Below are 22,374 nucleotides of genomic sequence, written 5' to 3' on the forward strand. Positions count from 1 at the left end.
TACAGGCATTAAGGCTCCAGGGGTTGATGGCATATACACTATAATTTTAAGGGAGACAGCAAGTGAGTGCATTGAACCATTAAGGCTAATTATAAGAGCATTGAACCATTAAGGCTAATTATAAGAGCATCTGGACTCAGAAGTAATTCTGTTGGATTGGAAAAGTGCCAATGTATTGCCAATACATAAAGGCGGTTCTAAGGCTGTAGCGGGACCAGTCAGCCTAACTTCAGTTGTAGGGAAAATCATGGAGACAATGATCAAGAGTGGAATTCAGGATCAATTAGATAGAAATGGAATTCAGGATCATTTAGATAGAAATGGAATTCTGAAGGATAAACAGCATGGTTTTGTAAATGGAAAATCATGTTTGACAAATCTGGTTAGCTATTTTGACAAGGTCACTCATGAACTGGATTTAGGAAATAATTTTAATATTATTTGGATTTCAGCAAAGCCTTTGACTCAGTCCCCCATGAATGGTTACTTTATAAGCTGGAACATGTTGGAATCACAGAGAAAATCCTTAGATGGATAGCAGGATGGCTTCAGGGCAGGAGGCAGAGGGTTGTGATAAATGGTTATTCCTCAGATTAGATTAATGTAAAAAATGGGGTTCCCAAGGATCAGTATAGGGACCACTGTTGTTTTTGATTTTCTTAAATGACAATGATGAAGGTATAGAGGGTGTAAGGTCTAAATTGGTGGATTATGTTTGTTTATTTGGTTTTTAGGAGCATTAGCAACTAAGGCCATATGCTCCAGGGATATGCAGTGGTCATTTCCTGACCTTTCCGCATCCTCTGTATTTGGTGGTCACGGGCTTGAACCCCGGTCTAATCAAGAAGCGTGTGGGTAGATTATGTAAAGATTGATAGAGTAGTTAATAATCACCAACAAGCAGAGCTTCTTTAGAGTGACCTAAATAGACTTCAGGGATGGTCAGAAAAATCGAAGCTATGCTTTAATTCAGCAAAATGCAAGGTCCTGGGGAACAGCAGCCCCAAAATAACTTGTACACTTCGTGGAATTGAAATAAAGTCATGTACCGTCAGACATGAAGTTCTCTGAGCATTGTAGTCAGGTTGCAAGGAAGGCCCATGGTGTCCTATTGATAATTTAACATTTGCTAGTAGAGATAAGAACGTCATAATCCCATTATACAAGGCTATTGTTAAACCACATTTGGATTACTGTGTTCAAGTATGAAGATCACACCTAAAAAAAGACATCGAGCTTTTTGAAAGGGTCCAAAGACAGGTAACTAGCCTGGTGAGATCGGCAAAAGGGCATCCACATGAGGAAAGACTTTGAATATGTGGGTTTGCACAGCTTGGAAACTATGCACCTTAGAGGAGACTTGATTGAGGTGTTTCAGGCTCTGAGAGACAAAAGTAAATTGAATGAGGATGAAATTTTCATGATTGTAGGGAAAATCATTCTAGTTCTAGAATCATATAAATGATTCTAGAACTAAGGTCCATAACTTCAAGTAATGGGGAGGGGGGGGGAAGAAGAGATGTTTAGAATGGATTGCAGGAAGTTTCATTTTAGCCAAAGAGTTATAAATTACTGGAATAAGTTACACACATGGGTGGGTGAAGCTGATAGTTTGGGGAAATTCGGGAGGATGGAAATGCATAGGTCGTGTATTTCCTTTTCCTTTATTATTTATTAATTATTTTTTATTCAATTTTATTATTTTACTCTCCTTTTTTTTTTGGCTGGTGCAGCATAAGCCTTAGGCTTCCTTGCATGCATCATATGGCCATTACTAATTCTAATAATAAAATTACGATTCCTCTATACAAAACATTATAAGTGAAGCAAAAAAGCTTCACTTATGTTTCCATTACTTCCACTCCTGTATAATAGAGCACACTGGTATGCATAAAAGCAACACTGTTAAGAAAAAAAAAGGCTACAAATTCACTATTACATAAATTACTATTTAAGTAATATTACTACTAAAATAATAATTTTATATAACAGTCAATTTTTAGCCAATTGTCAATTTTTAAGGTTAGTGCTATATACAGGTTGCATGGATAACCTATCTAGCCGGCTTGGCTTTCACAATCCCAACTGACTTCTTAGTTGTTTTTTTTAATAACCTTTCTAATTAAATTTTTTTTTTATTTGTATAGTGCTTCAATTTAATTTTCCATAAACACAGATTTTTTAATGAACATGTTACCATTACAGGTATGTATATGACATCACTTTGATATTGGGATGCAGAATTTGAATATGGTGATTATAATGTAAATAGAAAAGACAGATGAGAAAGGAGTGGGAGGTGATGGTTAAGAAGCATATAAACTCAAATATTACTACCAGTAGACAAACACATCGACAGTGTAATAGTGAGTCAGTCTGATATGATACAAATACTGAGAAAACAAAAATGAGAGCAAGTCTGTTACAGGACAAATGATTATGATAAGTATAAAAAACAATTATACAAGCAAATTGAGTGGACCAATAAATCAGAATGTCTTATCATAAGGGATTTTTAACTTTCTGGATATCAACAGGAACTCACTGGTTGGCTGTTCACCGCAGTAGCAAATCAATTCCTGATTTGCCACTGGTTGTCTGTTCACCACAGTAGCAAATCAATTCCTGAATTGCTGGATTATACTTTCTATACCAACACATTAGAGAGGCAAAAAAATAAAAGCAATAGTCTTGATTGGTTATCAACAAGGATTCAATCATGAATTAAGAATCATCAGATTGAAACCTTTAGGTGGCAGCAATCATTGATATGGGATTAAGAAATAACTAGAGTCAAGGGTAAAGATATTAGAATTAGCACGGGCACATAATGCAAGAAAGCAAGCTTATACAGCATCAACGAAAAAAAAAAAAAAAACCTTCCAATTTCACCCATCCATTAACTCCAAATATTTGTCTAGTTCTGCCTTGAACTTATTTAAGTTGCTGACCTACACTACAACACCTAAAAAAAGACATCGAGCTTCTTGAAAGGGTCCAAAGATAGGTAACTCGCCTGGTAAGCTCGGCAAAAGAGCATCCATTTGAGGAAAGAATTCGAATATGTTTCAATTGTGCAGAGAAATAGAGTAGGCCAGTAAATCAGAGTGTCTTATAATGGGGGATTTTAATTTCCCAGAGATTGACTGGAATTTGTGGATTGGTCACTCACACACTAGCAAGACTTTTGTGGATTTATTGGATGATTGTTTTCTACAGCAGCATATTCGGGAGGCAACTAGAGGGAGCAATACTCTTGATCTGATTATCAGTAGTGCTTCTTCATGCATCAAGAATCTGCAGATAAAGGAACCACTTCAGATAAAGGCAGTGATCACAGTGTGCTGAAGTGGGATTTACTCAAAGAGGTAACTACCATCAAGGGTAAAGGGAAGAGTTTTTGCTTTCGTAAAGGCGACTATGATAGTCTGAGAGAGTATTTAAATTCTATACAGTGGGACCAACTGATGACATTACCAACAGCAAACTGAAAATGGGAAGCATTCAAAGAATTTATGTTGGAAGCTACTAGGCTTTACATACCAACTAAGAAATATTGTTCAAGGTTTAGGCCTAAATGGATGTCAAATGAACTAATGAGACATATGACAAAGAAGAAAAATGGGATACATATAAATTAATGGGTGACATGGAAGCCTATGATAGATATAAACTGGTCTGTAACCAAGTTACAGAGGAGATTAGGCAGGCAAAGGCATATTATGAGAAATCCTTGGCAAAGGATGCAAAGAAAAACAGAAATGAGTTCTTTACTTATGTAAACTCTAGAAGGAAAGGGATGAATCAGATTGGTCCACTGGATATTGATGGTTCAACTGTTGATGATCCTGCTCAGGTGGCTAACAAATGAAATGAGTATTTTGCATCTACATTCATACATGAGGAGTGATTCAGGAAGGGGAATTAGCATTAGGAGAGGCATTTGATGCAAGAAAGCAAGCTTATGCAGCATCAGCCAAAAAAAAAAAAAAAAAAACCACTTCCACTTCACCCCTCTGTTCGTTCGAAATACCTGTCCGGCTGAGCCTTAAGCTTATTTAGGCTATCAACTTCCACGACAAGGGATGGAAGTCTGTTCCACCAACCAACCACCCGCTGGTTAAAGGCAAATTTCCGCACGTCTATCCTACATCTGTCTTTCCTCAATTTGAATTTATGCCCTCTCAGGTGATTATTCTGGGCAAGAGGAAGAATCCCATCAGCATTGAGCATGCTCAAACCATTCAAGGCTTTATACACCTCTATCAGATCACCTCACTGGTGCCTAGTCTCCAGACATTGTAATTTGCAAAACTTAAGCCTTTATTCGTAAGAGCACCCCTTTGTTCCATTCAATAATCTTGTTGCCCTTCTCTGTACTCGTTCCAGCAGCTCTACATCCTTCCTGAAATGAGACCTCCAGACCTGTATACAGTACTCTAGGTGTGGCCTGACCATTGCCTTATACAAGGGAATAATCACCTCCTTATCCCTGCTAGAAAAATTCCTATATATCATTGACAATACACCATGAGCTACTCTTACAGCCCGTCTGCACTGCTCAGAGAACTTCATATCTGCCTGCACAACCACCCCCAGGTCCCTTTCATTCTCTACCACTGTCAGTGTAGTACCACAGAATTGATACGTTGCTCTGGGGTTGCTGTCTCCCATATGTAGTACTTTACATTTGTCAATGTTAAACTTCATTTGCCACCTCTCAGCCCATCTGGTTAACCTTTCCAGATCCTGTTGCAGCAGCATAGTGTCAGTAGTGTCTTTGACAACCCTGCCAACCTTCATATCGTCTGTAAACTTGGACATTCAGCTTGATATACCATCATCAATATCATTTATAAATACAGAAAACAATAATTGACCCAACACTGAACCCTGAGGGACTCCACTAATAACATTAGTCCACAATGAGCAATGCCCATTGATTACCACTCTCTGTCTTCTCCCCCTCACCACCCCTTTATTCATAGCAGCAATTTGCCTCCAATGCCACATTGCTCCAATTTGTGCAGCAGTCTTTCATGTGCAACAGTATCAAAAGCCTTTCTAAGATCCAAGTATATAATATCAAAGTTATTCCCTGCATCCAGTTCTTTTGTGACAGCATCATAGTATCCAATCAAATTGGTCAGGCAAGACTTTCCCTTAACAAAACCATGCTGTGTCCGAGCTATAACTGAAGTCTTGTCTAGATGATCCTGCAGTGCTTCTTTAACAAGTGCCTCCATTAATTTTCCTGGACAGAAGTTACACTCACAGGTCTATAATTACTTGTGTCAGTCTTTGATCCTCCTTTGTGAATTGGAGTCACATTTCCACATCTCCAGTCTATAGGTACCTTCCCAGAGTCCAAGGAAGCTCTTATAATTATGGCTAAGGGTTTGCTTACTTCCTTTGCTGCCTCCTTTAATATAACTGGATAGATCCCATCCACCCCAAGTGCCTTTCTTGTGTTTATCTTCAACAATTTCTCCTCCACTTTACTCTCAGTTATTACAAGATTCTCTAGCTTACTGCCAGAGTTGAATAGATCTCTGGCATTCCCCTCGCTGAATAACTCTTCATGTGTGAGTGAATGTCGATGCAAAATATTCATTTAGTTTGTTAGCTACCTGAGCAGGCTCATCACCATTTGACCCATCGATATCAAGTGGACCAATCTCATTCATCCCCTTCCTTCTAGAGTTTACATAAGTAAAGAACTCTTTGCTGTTTTTCTTTGCATCCCTTGCCAAGGATTTCTCGTAATCTGCCTTCGCCTGCCTAACCTCCTTTGTAACTTGGTTGCATATCAACTTGTATCTATCATAGGCTTCTGTGTCATGTGTTAATTTGTAAGTATCCCATGCATTTTTCTTCTCTGCCATATGCCTCATTAGTTCCTCTGACATCCATTTTGGCCTAAACCTTGAACAATATTTCTTAGTTGGTATGTAAAGCCTAGTAGCTTCCAAGATAAGTTCTTTGAATGCTTCCCATTTTGAATTTGCTGTTGGTAACCTCATTAGTTGGTCCCACTGTATAGCAAACTCTGGCAGTGAGCTAGATGATTTTGTAATAACTGAGAGGAAATTGGAGGAGAAATTGTTGAGGATAAACATAAAAAGGCACCTGGGTTGGATGGGATCTATCCAGTTATATTGAAGGAAGCAGCAAATGAATTAAGAAAACCCTTATATATAATTATGAGATCATCCTTGGACTCAAGGGAGTTACCCATGGACTGGAGATGTGCAAATGTAACCCTAATCCACAAAGGAGGATTAAAGGGAGACACAGGTAACTACAGTCCTGTTAATTTAACTTCTGTTTCAGGAAAATTAATGGAGCCATTGGTTAATGAAGCACTGCAGGATCATCTAGACAAGACTTCAGTTATAGCTCAGACTCAGCATGGTTTTTTTTAAGGGAAAGTCTTGCTTATCCAACTTGTTTGGATACTATGATGCAGTTACAAAAGAAATGGATGCAGGGAATAACTTTGATATTATATATTTGGATTGCAGAAAGGCTTTTGATACTGTTGCACATGGAAGACTACTGCACAAATTGGAGCAGTGTGGCATTGGAGGCAAATTGCTGCTAAGGATAAAGGGATGGTTGATGGGGAGAAGACAGAGAGTGGTAATCAATGGACACTGCTGATTGTGGACTAATGTTATTAGTGGAGTCCCTCAGGGTTCAGCGTTGGGTCCATTGTTGTTTTCTGTATTTATAAATAATATTGATGATGGTATATCAGGCTTAATGTCCAACTTTGCAGATGATATGAAGGTTGGCAGAGTTACTAATGACAGTATGCTGCTGCAACAGGATCTGGAAAGGTTGAGCGGTAGCAAATGAAGTTTAACATTAACAAAAAGTACTACATATGGGAAACAGTAACCCCCAGCAACGTATCAACTCTGTAGTAATACACTGACAGTGGAAGAGAATGAAAAGGACCTGGGAGTAATTGTGCAGGCAGATATGAAGTTTTCTGAGCAGTACAGATGAGCTGCAAGAGTTGCTCATGGTGTCTTGTCAATGATATACAGGAATTTTTCTAGAAGTGATAAGGAGGTGATTCTCCCTTGTATAAGGCAATGGTCAGGCCACACCTTGAGTACTGTATACAGGTCTGGAGGCCTCATTTCAAGAAGGATGTAGAGCTACTGGAATGAGTACAGAGAAGAGCAACAAGATTAGTGAATGGAACAAAGGGTTGCTCTTACGAAAAAAGGCTTAAGTTTTGCAAATTACAGTGTCTGGAGACTAGACACCGGTGAGGTGATCTGATAGAGGTGTATAAAGGCTTGAATGGTTTGAGCATGCTCAATTCTGATGGGATTCTTCCTCTTGCTTAGAATAATCACCTGAGAGGGCATAAATTCAAATTGAAGAAAGACAGATGTAGGATAGATGTGCGGAAATTGGCCTTTAGCCAGCAGGTAGTTGGTTGGTGGAACAGACTTCCATCCCTTGTTGTGGAAGTTGATAGCCAAAATAAATAAGGCTCAGCTGGACAGGTATTTTGAATGAACGGAGGGTGAAGTGGAAGTTTTTTTTTTTTTTTTTTTTTCTGGCTGATGCTGCATCAGCTTGCTTTCTTGCATCATATGCCTCTACTAATGCAAAATGGATGTCAGATGAACTAATTAGACGTGACAGAGAAGAAAAATGCATGAGATACATATAAATTAACATGTGACATAGAAGCCTATGATAGATATAAGCTGGTCTGTAACCAAGTTACAAAGGAGGTTAGCAGGCGAAAGCAGATTACAAGAAATCTTTGGCAAAGAATGCATAGAGTTCTTTACTTATGTAAGCTCTATAAGGAAGAGGATGAATCAGATTGGTCCACTTGATATCGATCGTTCAAATGTTGATGATCCTGCTCAGGTAGCTTACAAACTAAATGAATATTTTGCATCTACATTCACACATTAGGATTTATTCAGGGAGGGGAAAGCCAGAGGTGTATTTAACTCTGGCAGTAAGCTAGATAATCTTGTAATAACTGAGAGTAAAGTGGAGGAGAAATTGGTGAAGATAAACATAAGAAAGGCACCTTGGGGGGATGAAATCTATCCAGTTATATTAAAGGAGGCAGCAAAGGAAGTAAGCAAACCCTTAGCCATAATTATGAGAGCATTCCTGGACTCAGGGAAGGTACCCATGGCCTGGAGATGTGGAAATGTGACCCCAATCCACAAAGGAGGATCAAAATGAGACAAAATCATAATTACAGACCTCTTAGTTTTACTTCTGTTCCAGGGAAATTATGGAGGCACTGGTTAAAGAAGCATTGCAGAATCATCTAGACAAGACTTCAGTTATAGCTCGGACACAGCATGCGTTTGTTAAGGGGAAGTCTTGTCTGTCTAATTTAATTGGATATTATGATGTAGTCACAAAGCAACTGGATGCAAAGAATAACTCTGATATCATATATTTGGATCTTAGAAAGGCCTTTAATACCGCTGCACATGGAAGACTACAGCAAAAATTGGAGCAGTGTGGCATTGGAGGCAAATTGCTGCTATGGATAAAGGGATTCTTGAGTGGGAGAGGACAGAGAGTGGTAATCAATGGACACTGCTCATCGTGGACTAATATTAATGTTACAATGGACCCAACACTTGTCCATTTTTGTTTTCTGTATTTATAAATGATATTGATGATGGAATATCAGGCTTAATGTCCTAGTTTGCAGACAATATGAATGTTGGCAAGGTTGTTAATGACACTATTGACAGTACACTGCTGCAACATGATCTAGAAAAGTTGAGCCGATGGGCTGAGAGGTGGCAAATGAAGTTTAAGATTGACAAATGTAAGTACTACATATGGGAAGCAATAATCCCAGAGTAATGTATCGACTCTGTGGTACCACACTGACAGTGGTAGGGAATGAAAAGGACCTGGGGGTAATTGTGCAGGCAGATATGTAGTTTTCTGAGCAGTGCAGACGGTCTGCAAGAGTAGATCATGATGTCGTGTCAATGATATACAAGAATTTTTCTAGCAGGGATAAGGAGGTGATTATTCCCTTGTATAAGGCAATGGTCAGGCCACACCTTGAGTACTGTATACAGGTCTGGAGGCCTCATTTCAAGAAGGATGTAGAGCTGATGGAACGAGTACAGAGAAGGGCAACAAGATTCGTGAACAGAACAAAGGGTTGCTCTTACGAAGAAAGGCTTAAGTTTTGCAAATTACAGCGTCTGGAGACTAGGCACCTGCGGTGTATAAAGCCTTGAATGGTTTGAGTATGCTCAATGCTGATGGGATTCTTCCTCTTTCTCAGAATAATCACCTGACAGGGCATAAATTCAAATTGGAAAGATGGTTGTAGGATAGATGTGCGAAAGTTTGCCTTTAGGCAGCAGGTGGCTGAATGCTGGAACAAACTTCCATCTGTCATTGTAGAAGTTGATAGCTTAAATAGATTCAAGGCAGAACTTGACAAACATTTGGAGCAAGGGGATGGGTGAAATAAGAATGGTTTTTTTTTTTTTTTTTTGGCTGATGCTATATAAGCTTGCTTTTGTTCATCATGTGCCTTTGCTAATGCTAACAGATGGAAGTTTGTTTGGAGTATCAACCACCCGCTGGCTAAAGGTGAATTTCTGCACATCTATTCTACAATTGTCTTTCCTCGATTTGAATTTATACCCTCCCCCCTCAAGTGAGTAATCTGAGCAAGAGGAAGAATCCCATTAGCATTGAGCTTGCTCAATCCAAGGCCTTGGACACCTCAATTAGATCACCTTGCAGGTGTCTAGTCTCCAGAAACTCCTGCAATTTGCAGAACTTAAGCCTTTCTTGGTAACACCAACCCCATGTAACCCCTCACCAATCTCGTTGCCCTTCTCTGTACTCGTTCCAACAGCTCTACATCTTTCCTAAAATGAGGCCTCCAGACCTGTATACAGTACTCAAGGTGTGGCCTGACCACTGCCTTATACAAGGGGACAATCACCTCCTTATCCCTGCTAGCAAAATTTCTGTATATCATTGACAAGACACCATGAGCTACTCTTGCAGCCATTTTTGCACTGGTCAGAAATCTTTATATCTGACTGCACAATTACCCCCAGGTCCTTTTCATCCTCCAATACCCTGAGTGTAGTACCACCCATATGTTACTCTGGGATTACTGCTACCCATATTCAGTACTTTACATTTGTCAATGTTAAACTTCAGTTGCCACCTCTCAACCCATCTACTCAAACTTTTCCAGATCTTGTTGCAGTAGCGTACTATCATTACTGTCATTAAAACCCTGGCAACCTGCATATCGTCTGCAAACTTAGATATTATGCTTGATACACCTTCATCAATATCACTGATAAATACTGAAAACAACAATGGGCCCAACGCCGAACCCTAGGGGACTCCACTGATAACATTAGTCCACAAAGAGGAGTGTCCAATGATTACCACTCGACCATCCTTTTATCATTGTAGCAACTTGCCCTTAACCTAAAATCGACCGAAATAACCAAGAAGTACTTCCTATCACAGGCAGCAGCCAAACTTAGGAGGCTGTTGAGAGCATCCACTGTAGAGGTTCCGGGTTTGAACCCAAACTGTGTGGGCATCATGAGATTTGCAGCTTCATAGTGGTGCAGGAGTCGCTTGTGAAGCATCTTTTCAAGGAGTTTACTAGCAACTGGGAGCAGGGAAATTGGCCGGTATGATTCGGGTTGTTCTGGTGGCTTCATTGGATTTTTTAGAATTAATTTGCCGTTGGCCATTTTCCAGTCGGCTGGAAAGACTCCAGTCTTCAAGCATGTGTTGAAGAGGTTTAGTAAAGTCTGCAGAGAGATGTCTACTACTTTTTAATAATCTCCGGCTCCAGAAGATCTGGGCCTGGGCATTTTTTATTCCTTATTTGTTGCGCTGCCTGTTGTAGTTCTTCTAGGGCAAAAGGCGGTTCCATTTGGTCTATGTGATATGTTTCATTTCCGTCGCAGATCTGCAGTTGTTCTTGTAGTTGCGGGTGTGCTGGTTTTTGGAAAATCACATTGAGGATGTTGGTGATAGACTGTTCCCAGTTGGTGGCCAATGTTCCCTGCAGGGTGCGGGTGGAGGTCATGACCTCACCCCTGGGGAGTTTATTCGTAGTGACTTTGTACACCACCCCCCAGGGGTCGGCGTAGTGTAATTACTCCACCTTATTGCGGTGGGGGGGGGGCTTGCATGTCCCGATGACCCGGAAAGCTAAGCTATTGGTAGGGCCTCCCAAGCCGGACAGGTCAAAGGGTAGGGGCCACAGTAAGAGAGATACCCCGGCCCTCCAGGTTGGGGGTTGCTGCAACGGGCTAGCTCCTCGTTCAGTATAAAAAATACACAAATGCTAAAAGGCTTGAAAATGAACTGAACTTTCGGTAACGACTCGGCAAACGATAAACGACTATGATTTTGGGATGCTGGAATATTCAAGGCCTTTCAACTAAAAGAAACTTTCTTTCGGATGAACTGCACAAATTCAAGTTAGACATTGTCGTGTTATCAGAGACAAAGAAAAAGGGATGTGGAGAGGAAATAATGGGAGAATACTACCATTTTTGGAGTGGAGTTGATAAGAGTGAAAGGGCAAGAGCAGGAGTTTCTATTGCTGTTAAAAAGAAATTGAGACACAACATCAAAAACTGGCAATTTATTAATGAAAGAATGATCTCATTGGAACTGAAAATATACAGGAGAGAAATATGTATTTTGGGAATATATGCCCAGACTAATGACACCGCCGATACCTTGAAGGATGAATTCTGGGAGGATCTGAGAGAATAGAAAAAATTCCTAAGAACAAAGAGATATTTCTAATGGGAGATTTCAATGCAAGAGTAGGAACTGAACAAAATAGCAAAGTTATTGGAAGACTTGGGGAGAAAGAGAGGAATGACAATGGAGATAGACTATGCAATCTTTGCGAACAGTTCGACTTGAGAATAAACAACACATTTTTCCAACACAAGAATATCCATAAATATATTTGGTCACAGGAGACAAGACAAATTAGATCAGTTATAGATTACATTATTTCAAAACATTCAGGGACATATGTATTGAAAGATGTCAGAGTTTATAGAGGAGCTGAATGTGGATCTGACCATTTTCTTGTTAAAACAACACTGAGGTGGAACTGGATTAAGAAAATATGTGTGGACAACCAACAATGCAGGGAAGGAGAAATGCTACAAGTGGATCAATTTAACATTGACCTACTCCAGGATGACAGCATTAGAAACAACTTCACCCAAAGACTGGATGCTGCAATTAACATAGAGATAAAAGGTAATACTGAAGTAATCTACGAATATTTAAAAAATACTGTTAAAAAAATAGCTTATGAAATCCTAGGCAAAAAGAAGAGCAAAGGACCAAAAAAGACCTGGATTACAGAGAAAGTAAGAGCTGCTGTAGAGGAAAAGAAACTTGTATATCAGAAATGGCTGGGTGATAGGAATGATGCATATAGGAACATTTATGTTGAAAAAAAGAAAATAGCCAATCGGTTGGTAGTAGAAGCGAAAAATGAAGAATGGGAAAGGAAATGCGCAACTATTAATAGCAAATTGGGCTTCAAGCAATCAGCGGAATCGTGGAAGTTCCTTGAGAAAACAGAATAAACACAATGCTGGTTTAAATTAATACCTTTGAAAGACTGGATGGAGTAGTATGAAGGGCTTTTAAAAGAAGACCGGGAAGAGTTGAAAACAATGGAGGATTTTGGTGTAGAAGACTCGGGCTTAAAAGTTTCTGTTAGGGAAGTGGAACTCCTGTTAAAGGATGGAAGGAATGGCAAATCACCTGGAGGAGTTTACATGGAACTTCTGAAATATGGAGGAAAAGGAGTGGCTGTTCTGATACAAAAACTGTTAAATAGTACACTGAGAGGAGAAGAAATACTGAAATAAATGATAACAGGATATATTACATCAATTTATAAGAAGGGCGATCAAAAAAGCTGTTCAAATTACAGAGGAATATGCGTCTTGAACTCGGTGTTAAAGATCGTTGGAAAATGGATCAGGAACCATTTAGAAGCCCGAATCGAGGTATCAGAAGAACAAAGTGGTTTTTCAGCTGGGAGGTCATGTATAGATCATATCTCAACAGTATGACAGATCCTTGAAAAATGCCAATCAAAAGGAAAAAAAATCTTTATGATTTTCATTGACCTTGAAAAGGCATATGACAGTGTTCCAAGAAAACTCTTATGGGAAGAACTGAAAGAGGCAAATATTGATGGACAACTGATTAACATTATTAAGGCAACTTACAGGAATAATAGATGCAGAATTAAAGTGGGATCAGCTTTGTCACCCGAATTCCACACTTGAAAAGGCTTATTACAAGGTTGTCGCATGTCACCAACACTTTTCAAAATTTATATTGACATCTGCCTAAGATCCTGGTCAAAAAAATGTAATAAAATGGGATTGCCAATTAATAAGAACCTATATTCACAATTTACTTTTTGCAGATGATCAGGTGGTGATAGCACAAGACTTAGAAGATGCAAAGTATGCATTTTGTCAATTGTTTGAGGAATATAAACAATGGGGTCTAAAAATCAACTTTGGCAAGACTGAAATGTTGTCTTCAGGACCAGGACACGTTCTAAATATTGCAGGTTTTAAAATCAAACAAGTCGATAAATTCCAATATCTAGGATCAATCTTACAAAGTGATGGATCATCCCAAGCAGAGATCAATAAGAGAATTATAGATGGCAGAAAGGCTATCGGCATGTTAAACTCTGTTCTGTGGAGCAAAAATATCCTAAATAAAACAAAGAAACTTATATTTCAAATGATTGTACAAAGTCTTCTATTGTATGGAGCGGAAACCTGGACATTGAATAGGCGAGCGGAAAACAAATTGCTCTCCACAGAAATGGATTTTTGGAGACGCTCAGCAGTAACTTCTAGAAGAGACAGAAAACGGAATGAAGACATAAGGAAAAAAATGGAAGTGAGAAAGACTATTATTGACACAATCAAAGAAAAGCGTCTAACATGGTATGGACATGTAAAACAGATATCCAAAGGCTATCCTGGAATGGATACCTCCTGGAAGAAGGAGAAGAGGAAGACCTAGGAGGACATGGATGGATGGATGGAGTACGGGAGTGCATGACAGCCCGAGGCTTAACCGACAAAGACACCTTGAACCGCACTTTATGGCGGGAAAAAATTCCTAAAGAGAAATAACTTTTTTTTTTTTTTTTTTTATGAAAACCCCAAACACGAAAGGTATCAAAACCTATAGTACTTAGTACCGTGCATGGGTTGAAGGAGAAGTATGGGGGGAGGGGGATGCCGGAAACTTTGCTCTAGAGACTAAACATGGGTTTCACCACTTCAAGCCTCCAATAAGCAAAGTGGTGGTATTTCACCGGTTGATGAAAGTCATCTAACTTGTAGGCTGAGGAAACCCATTGTAAACGGAAACACTCCTCTTGAAGAAGAAGAATTACTTCCTGAACACACGAGTATAATTATTGAAAATACATTAATTTATAGATGAGGGCCGCGAAAAAAAAATCTGCAAACAAGAGTCCACACTTGAAAGTTTAGGAAACCCTGGTCCAGATGATCCTGAATCACTTCCTTAACCAGTAACTCCATTATTATGAGTCTAACTGCTGGAACAGCAGTTACTGTAATTACTCTTGCCCCCTTTGTGAACTGTTGACACATTTGCATGCTTCCAGTCCATGGGGACCTCCCCTGAGTCCAAGGAAGCTTTCATAATTTATGGCTAAGGGTTTGCTTACTTCCTTTGCCACCTCCTTTAATATAACTGGACAGATCCCATCTGCTTTCCTCATGTTTAACTTCAACAATTTCTCCTCCACTTTGCTCTCAGGTAATACAAAATCACTTAGCTTCCTAAGTTTTGTTTTCACAAAGATTATTATAATGAGCTGGGACATTTTTTAAACTTTCCATTGGGACCATCTAATGTTAAAAAAATGTAATGCCAAATAGGAAGTGTTTATAGAGGTAATCTAAAAACAATATCTTTTAATTTTTATACAAATTAAACAATATTGTTCAAGATATTTAGACCATAATTAATGTCAGATGAAGTGATGATAGCAGCAGAGAAAAAAATACATGGAATGATTATAAACTGTCAAAGGACAGAGTCCTACAATAAGTACAAACTAGTGTGTATCCAAGTTACTCAGGCAGTTCAGCAGACTAAAGCAAATTACAAAAAAAAGTCTTTGGCTAAAGTACTATATTTAGGGGGGGGTACAAAATCCAAGTTTGGTACCTAATACCAAAATGAACTATGTTAGTTGAGTATGAAAAAGATCTAGGGTTAATTGCACAGTCTGACATGAAATTCTCTGTGCAGTACACAGAAATTGCTACAACTCAACTTTCTGCCAGAGACATATGTAGGGGATTTAAAAAAAAAAAAAAAAAAAAAAAATTGTATTCACCCAACAGTATTTCTGATATAAAGTTGAAACAAACACCATGTATTACACTTTTACAACATAGTCACCTGACAAAATTAACGATTTTTGCCACCTCTCAATATACTTATGCAGGCCAGCAGTGGCAGATCCAGAAAAAAATAACAGGAGGGGCCCGTTTGTGATAGGGATCACCATTTTGTGCACTAAAATGTTGATCACATTAGCATCAGTGTTGCCAACTGTAGCCACAATGTAAAAATAGATAAAATCCTATGTTAACAATGGGAAAAAAAAAAAACTTTTTTTTGTGGCTAAAGGGAATTTAAATGATTGGTGTAATGTTTCCTGAAAAATGATGCAGATTCAGGGGGGACATGTGCCCCACCCTGAATCTGCCAGTGCAGGCCTGTTTTTTGTAGAAGTCCTCTGACTATCATTCAAACCATGACTCAGCTGCAGAAATCACCCTCATCTTCAGCAGCAATGTGTTTTCCACAAAGAAAGGACTTCGGGGCAGAAAAGAGGAAGAAATCCAAGGGTGTAAGGTCGGGGAAATAAGCAGGATATAACAATATTTCAACCTACATTCATGAGCACACCTCACTGTAGCATTCGAGTAATGTGCAGGGACATTATAGTGGAGCTGGCACGTGCCTTTTGGCAGCTTTCCCTGCCTTTGATCTTCTATAGCAGCACATAGCTTTATGAGGAGGTTGGAATAATATTTCACCATCACAGTACAGTCCTTTTGAAAGTAATCTGTTAATATTACATTGTGCTGATTACAAAAAACTGATAGCATCATCTTACCAGCATTTGGTTGCACCTTTGCCTTTGGGGGGGGGGGGGGATTTTGGAATCATAGTGATAGATCCAAGTTTCATCCATTGTGACCAGCTGTGTAAAAAGTCCTCTTGCTTTTCCTGGCACATCAACGTTTCATGTGCACTTTGTGTCCTCCTGATAATGGGTCCTCTGGGAAACCATCTACTAGACACTTACTCATATGCAACTGTTGATGGATGATTTCTGCACAGTTCTTAACTAATTTCAAGCCCTATAGCAAGTTTTGATTCTAATGTGGCATTCTTCCAAGATTAATGCCTCTATTTTTGCAACATTCTGCTGTTACAGTTGCTGGGCATTCTGGGATTTCATCATGCATTGAGGTTCTATATTTGAATCGTTTATACCACATATGGGCAGTCTTGGGCCTTCAGGCTGGATGTGGCCCACAGCAACCTTTCACGTCTCTCACAACCAATACAGACAATATACTGTAAAGTGTAAATTCTGCTATGAAAAATAATTTTATAGAAGTATAAGTGTTTTGTTAAATAAAATTAGTAATATAATAATGTTAATTCATATATATGCCTAAAATGAAATAAAATTGAGTTAGCTATTTAGGCAAAATTGACTCCGTTCTATTTAATGCAATTTTAACATATATAAGTCCAAATCGTTGTTTTAGATAAGTTTACCCTCATATCCTTTCCCTCAGCCATTTTCTCTTATTTCCATTAAACAGCTGACACGTTTAATGGAAATAAGTTATCAACTGAATGAGTTACCAGTTATCTCCTGATAACTCATTCAGTTTGGCTAGAAAAATCTTACTTTGTTCATATTTTCACCCTTTTTTTTATCTAAAATTTTTGCAGAATGCAAAGGTCTTTGCTCTGAACTATTTTTAAGTAATTAACTTAACTAGTGTTACAGGAACGTATTTCACTTTCATGGATGGTAGTTTGTGGCATTTCATGTTTTCTTGCAAACTCGAATCGGCAACTCGGGTAAATGAGCTACATGTTTAGACTGGCAACTGCAGTCCTGTTGAGTCCTGCACTCATAATATTTTAGTTTGTGGTACATAGTTCTTATCATGTTTGTGTTTTTTACTTCATAAGTTTGATCATTGATTTTTGATGAACAATAACCCTTACATTGTATTTCTCGAACAAAAGAAAGCCATCCTACGAAAGTGTGTTTAAAGAACGGTGGACAAATGATTATTTTTTTTTATTGAATCAAAAACTATATAATATCGGTGTAGATACACTATAGTTTACCCACAAGATACCAGGTATTGCACTACTTCGAACAAATAATGCTTCTCTAGTAGAGGAGACTACTGTTATTAATTCTCACTGGGCACCACCACCCAAACGGCATCATTTCGAAACTTTTTGACTTACTCATTGGTGGGCGGGGAGGTACCCTGATAATGCAAACATGCCATCACAGTTGCGAAGTTAATTCCACAATATGAGAGAGGCCAAATGGCAAACAGAATGATACTATATTTAAAGACTAAATGCACAAGGAATAATATGATATGGGTTTAAGTTAACTATATAGTATCGGTGCAGATACACCATTGTAGATACACATAGTTCACCCATAAATCTTTACACATAAAATAGTGTAAAGATCTCGTTTAATTTTATATCATATTATGGCTACCTTCACGAGATACCAGGTATTGCACTACTTCAAAAAAATAACGCTTCTCTAGTAGAGGAGACCACTGTTATTTATACTCGTTGGGCACCTTCTCCTCTAACTAGAGAAGTGTTATTTATTCGAAGACCGTCTGCACTGCTCAGAAAACTTCATATCTGACTCCAGGTCCTTTCATTCTCTACCACCCTCGGTGTAGTACAACACAGCTGATATGTTACTCTGGGGTTACTGCTAGCCATATGCAGTACTTTACATTTGTGAATGATAAGCTTCAATTGCCACCTCTCAGCCCATCTGCTCAACTTTTCTAGATCCTGTTGCAGCAGCATACTTCATTATTGTTATTAACAACCCTGTAAAACTTAGACATTAAGTTTGATATACATTCATGAATCCTGGGGGAATACAATAATAACATTAGTCCACAAAGAAGAATGTCCATTGATTACCACTCTCTACCTTTTTCCAATCAATCATCCCTTTATCCACAACAAAAATTTGCCTCCAATGCCACACTGCTCCAATTTGTGCAGCAGAATCAAAAGCCTTCTTAAGATTCAAGTATATATCAAAATTATTCTTTACATCCAGTTCCTTTGTGACTAAGTCATAGTATCCAATCAAATTAGTCAGATAAGACTTCCCCTTAACAAACCCATGCTGTTTCCGAGCTATAACTGAAGTCTTGTCTAGATGATCCTGCAGTGCTTCTTTAACCAGTGCTCCCATTAATTTCCCCGGAATAGAAGCTGAACTAACAGGTCTGTAATTACTTGTGTCAACCTTTGATTCCCCTTTATGAATTGGGGTCACATTTTCACATCTCCAGTCCACGGGTACTTCCCCTTAGTCCAAGGAAGCTCTTATAATTATGGCTATGGGATTGCTTATTTCCTCTGCTGCCTCCTTTAATATAACTGGATAGGTCCCATCCACCCCAGGTGCTTTTCTTATGTTTATCTTCAACAGTTTCTCCTCCACTTTGCTCTGAGTTATTACAAAGTCATTTAGCTCACTGCCAGAGTTCAATACACCTCTGGCATTTCCCCCCCCCCAAATAACTCATGTATAAATGTAGATGCAAAATACTCATTCAGTTTGTTAGCTACCCGAGTAGGATCATCAACAGTAGAACCATTGATTTCAAGTGGACCCATCTGATTCATCCTCTTTCTTCTAGAGTTATAAGTAAAGAACACTTTGGATCCTTTGCCAAAGATTTCTTGTAATCTGCTTTTGCCTGCCTAACCTCCATTGTTACTTGATTACAGACCAGCTTATATCTACCATAGGCTTCTGTGTCACCTGTTAATTTATATGTATCTCATGCATTTTTCTTCTCTGCCACATGTCTCATTAGTTCATCTAATATCCATTTAAGCCTAAACCTTGAACAATATTTCTTAGTTGGTATGAAAAGCCTAATAGTTCCAAAATTAATTCTTTAAATGCTCCGCATTCAGAATTTGCTGTTGGTAACATCATCAGTTGGTCCCACTGTAGAATTTAAAAACTGTCTCAGACCACCGTGGTCACCTTTACTAAAGCAAAAACCCCTCCTTTTACCCCTTATGGTCGTTACCTCCTTGAGTAAATCCCACATCAGCACACTGTGATCACTGCCACCTAGTGGCTCCTTTATCTGCAGATTCTTAATGAACGAAGAATCACTACTGATAATCAAATCAAGAGTGTTACCCCCTCTAGTTGCATCCCGAACATGCTACAAAAAAAAAAAAACAATCATCCAAAAAATCCACAAATAAGTCTTGCTAGTGTGCGAGGTGAACAACTCACAAGTTCCAGTCAATATCTGGGAAGTTAAAATCCACCATTATAACACAATCTGATTTACTGGCCCATTCTATTTCTCTGTACAATTGTTTGCTGTACTCATTAGAGTCATTAGGCCTATAACACATGCCAACCCTCATTTTTGCTTTCCCAGTGCTTATGTCACACCAAACTGACTCAACACTGCACTGTCCATCTATGTCAACTGGATGCATTTCCTTAAATTTTGTTTTTCTTAATTAACAGCACAACCCCTCCTTCCTTCCTATCCTTTCTGTACACATTGTACCTCGCAAATTCCAATTCTGCATTCCTTATATCTGTGTGACACCACATCTGATATGCCAACAATATATCTGTCTTTGATGTCTTGACCAGCATGCACTTCAAATTCATCAAATTTATTTTCTATACTTCTAGCATTGGTGTACATGCACCTATTCTTTTCTTAGTTACCCTAACACAGCCCATTTTTATTTATTTATTTCATGATGACTCCCACCAGTCCCTGAATCCTCCAGCACTGCACCCTCCAGGCCGCTGCTCATTCTAATAGAAGCAGTGCAAGAATCACTTTCACCTCTCCTGCGGCTACTGTTAACTTTTTAGTCTGTGAATCACCCAAGGTAGCAGTTTTCTGACCCTCCTAACACTGCCTCGATGGCATCAGCAAACATTCTTGCACTCCTTCTATTTAACAAGCAAAGACCACGCTGAGAGAAATTCTACCCTATGAGCCTTGAAAAATCCTTCCAGGGCCGAATTGATTGACAAGGCTCTCATCATATACTCCCTCCTATCATGTCTGGCAGAATTGCAGACACTGTCAAATTTAATCCTAACTCTCAACTTTTTTTTTTTTCAGCTTTAAGCTGTACTTTTTATTATTAGCCATATGGTGCAAAGAAGCCTGAGGCTTATACTGCACCAGCCAAAAAAAATTCCCAAGTTACCCTGAGAAAGAATCACCAAGAAAGACAAGAATGATGATATCCAGGGTGTGCCAAGCCCATACTCACCAGATGTGAGCCCCTGGGGATACTTGTTAAGTAAATTTTTGCATTAGTGCCAACGTGTATACAACAATATCACCCTTTGTGCCCTTAAAATATATCTGTTCTACAACATCAACTTTTGACTCTTGCAGACATATTCTAATTCTATTCTAATTTTAACATCAATTCAAAAATTTCATTTGAAATATGGCAAAAAAAAAGGAACCAGGAAAATTCTTCCTTCATTTTCATTAACTGGAACACCATGCACATCATACTGAATAAGGCAATTTTAAATCATCCTCCTTCCCCGCGACCACAAAGTAGTAACAAACCTTACTACTCTGTACTCGCGCCAGACTGCAGACAGACATAGTAGTAACTTGTGGTGAAGAATGGACTGACCTCTAACGATCAGTCACGACGGCGTTGCTCACGGAAAGATGGATCTAGCGGCATAACAATTTTGCCACTGGAATAAAGCATCTAAAGTTTAGCCAAATCTGAATCACTGATGATCAAACTTCGTGTAGAAGCAATTTCCTTTATTACATCTTGCCAAACAGAAAGAACGAGCATTGGTGCTTAAGTTTTACGTGGTGCTTTCTAGTTTCTACAACCCAAACCACAAGTTGCAATTCCCGGCTGGATTCGATAGCGTACAGGCTCTCGTACATCACATATTACATAAACTATTACACATATTAAAAAAATAATAACATATATATATATATACACACACACATTTCGAGTTAGAATTTAAACCGAATTTAATTTTGGAAAAAAAAAATCGAAAATCATTCCAGACGCAGTTATAATACAGAATGCAACGATCTTGCTTTCTGGTTCTCATCATTCAAAGTACACACATACGTGTTTATACAATGTTCGGTTAATTCCTAAATGACGTGCTTACACCAAACGTTTAAATTACATTAATTTCGCAGATGAATCCATTTTATGCCAGTTGTAAAGAACCGATCCAAAACCTAAATGTGCTGAACCAACTGCGCATGTAATTCATACACAGAGTAGTGATAAAAGTTGTTCTGTGACGTCTCCACGGCTGTGGTTGAAACTTAACACTCCAGTAGCAGAGTCGTTGTTTCTACACAATACATCTTAATTTTTGATTTAGTATTAATTACGGCAAAATTAAGCAGTGTCATAAGTTATTTAGCATCGGCATAAAGAAAAAAACTTCGCACAGTTTCGTGAATACCTATTACATGAAACGATACTTATCAAGCAAAATGTAATAAATTCCATCAGACATAGTGATTACGGTCGCTGCCATTCAATACAGGGAGGTAGAAGTCAAGGATTGAACACTCTCTCAAGGCAGAAAAAAATTTAGTCTTAAAATTATTACTACATTTAATACCACTCTTATACCACGTGAAATTAATAATATCGTTTATTTTTAAGTTATTCGCCTAAAGTACTATAGGCGAATTAAGGTACTAAGGTAACATAGTACCTTAATGTATAGTACTACGTTGCTATACATTAAGGTAACGTTTCTGGTATCTTACCTATACCCATCATCAGTCTGCGTGGGTAGCACAGTGGTATCGTCACCGCCCCCCCCACAAAGGGCCTTTTCCGGGTTCGAATCCCGTCGATGACGCGAGGAACTTTAGTGGGCTTTTTTCACTCCGTGGCTGG

The 22,374-nt window shown here is 38.7% G+C and overlaps 1 protein-coding gene across 1 annotated transcript in view; it reads right to left on the reverse strand.

Annotated features, from left to right (window-relative positions):
• Positions 1–21,756, reverse strand: part of Theg (Testicular haploid expressed gene) — a 151,608-nt gene extending 129,852 nt beyond the window's left edge. Inside the window, exon 1 of the mRNA XM_090384967.1 lies at positions 21,641–21,756. Within this exon, the coding sequence (XP_090241093.1) occupies positions 21,641–21,663 (23 nt within the window). The 5' untranslated portion in view covers positions 21,664–21,756. The remainder of the gene's footprint in view (positions 1–21,640) is intronic.
• Between the last annotated feature and the right edge of the window lie 618 nt (positions 21,757–22,374).

Source organism: Mastigoproctus giganteus, chromosome 11 (genome assembly GCF_048544385.1).
Source record: "Mastigoproctus giganteus isolate SK-2022 chromosome 11, ASM4854438v1, whole genome shotgun sequence".
Taxonomy (NCBI): Eukaryota; Metazoa; Arthropoda; class Arachnida; order Uropygi; family Thelyphonidae; genus Mastigoproctus; species Mastigoproctus giganteus.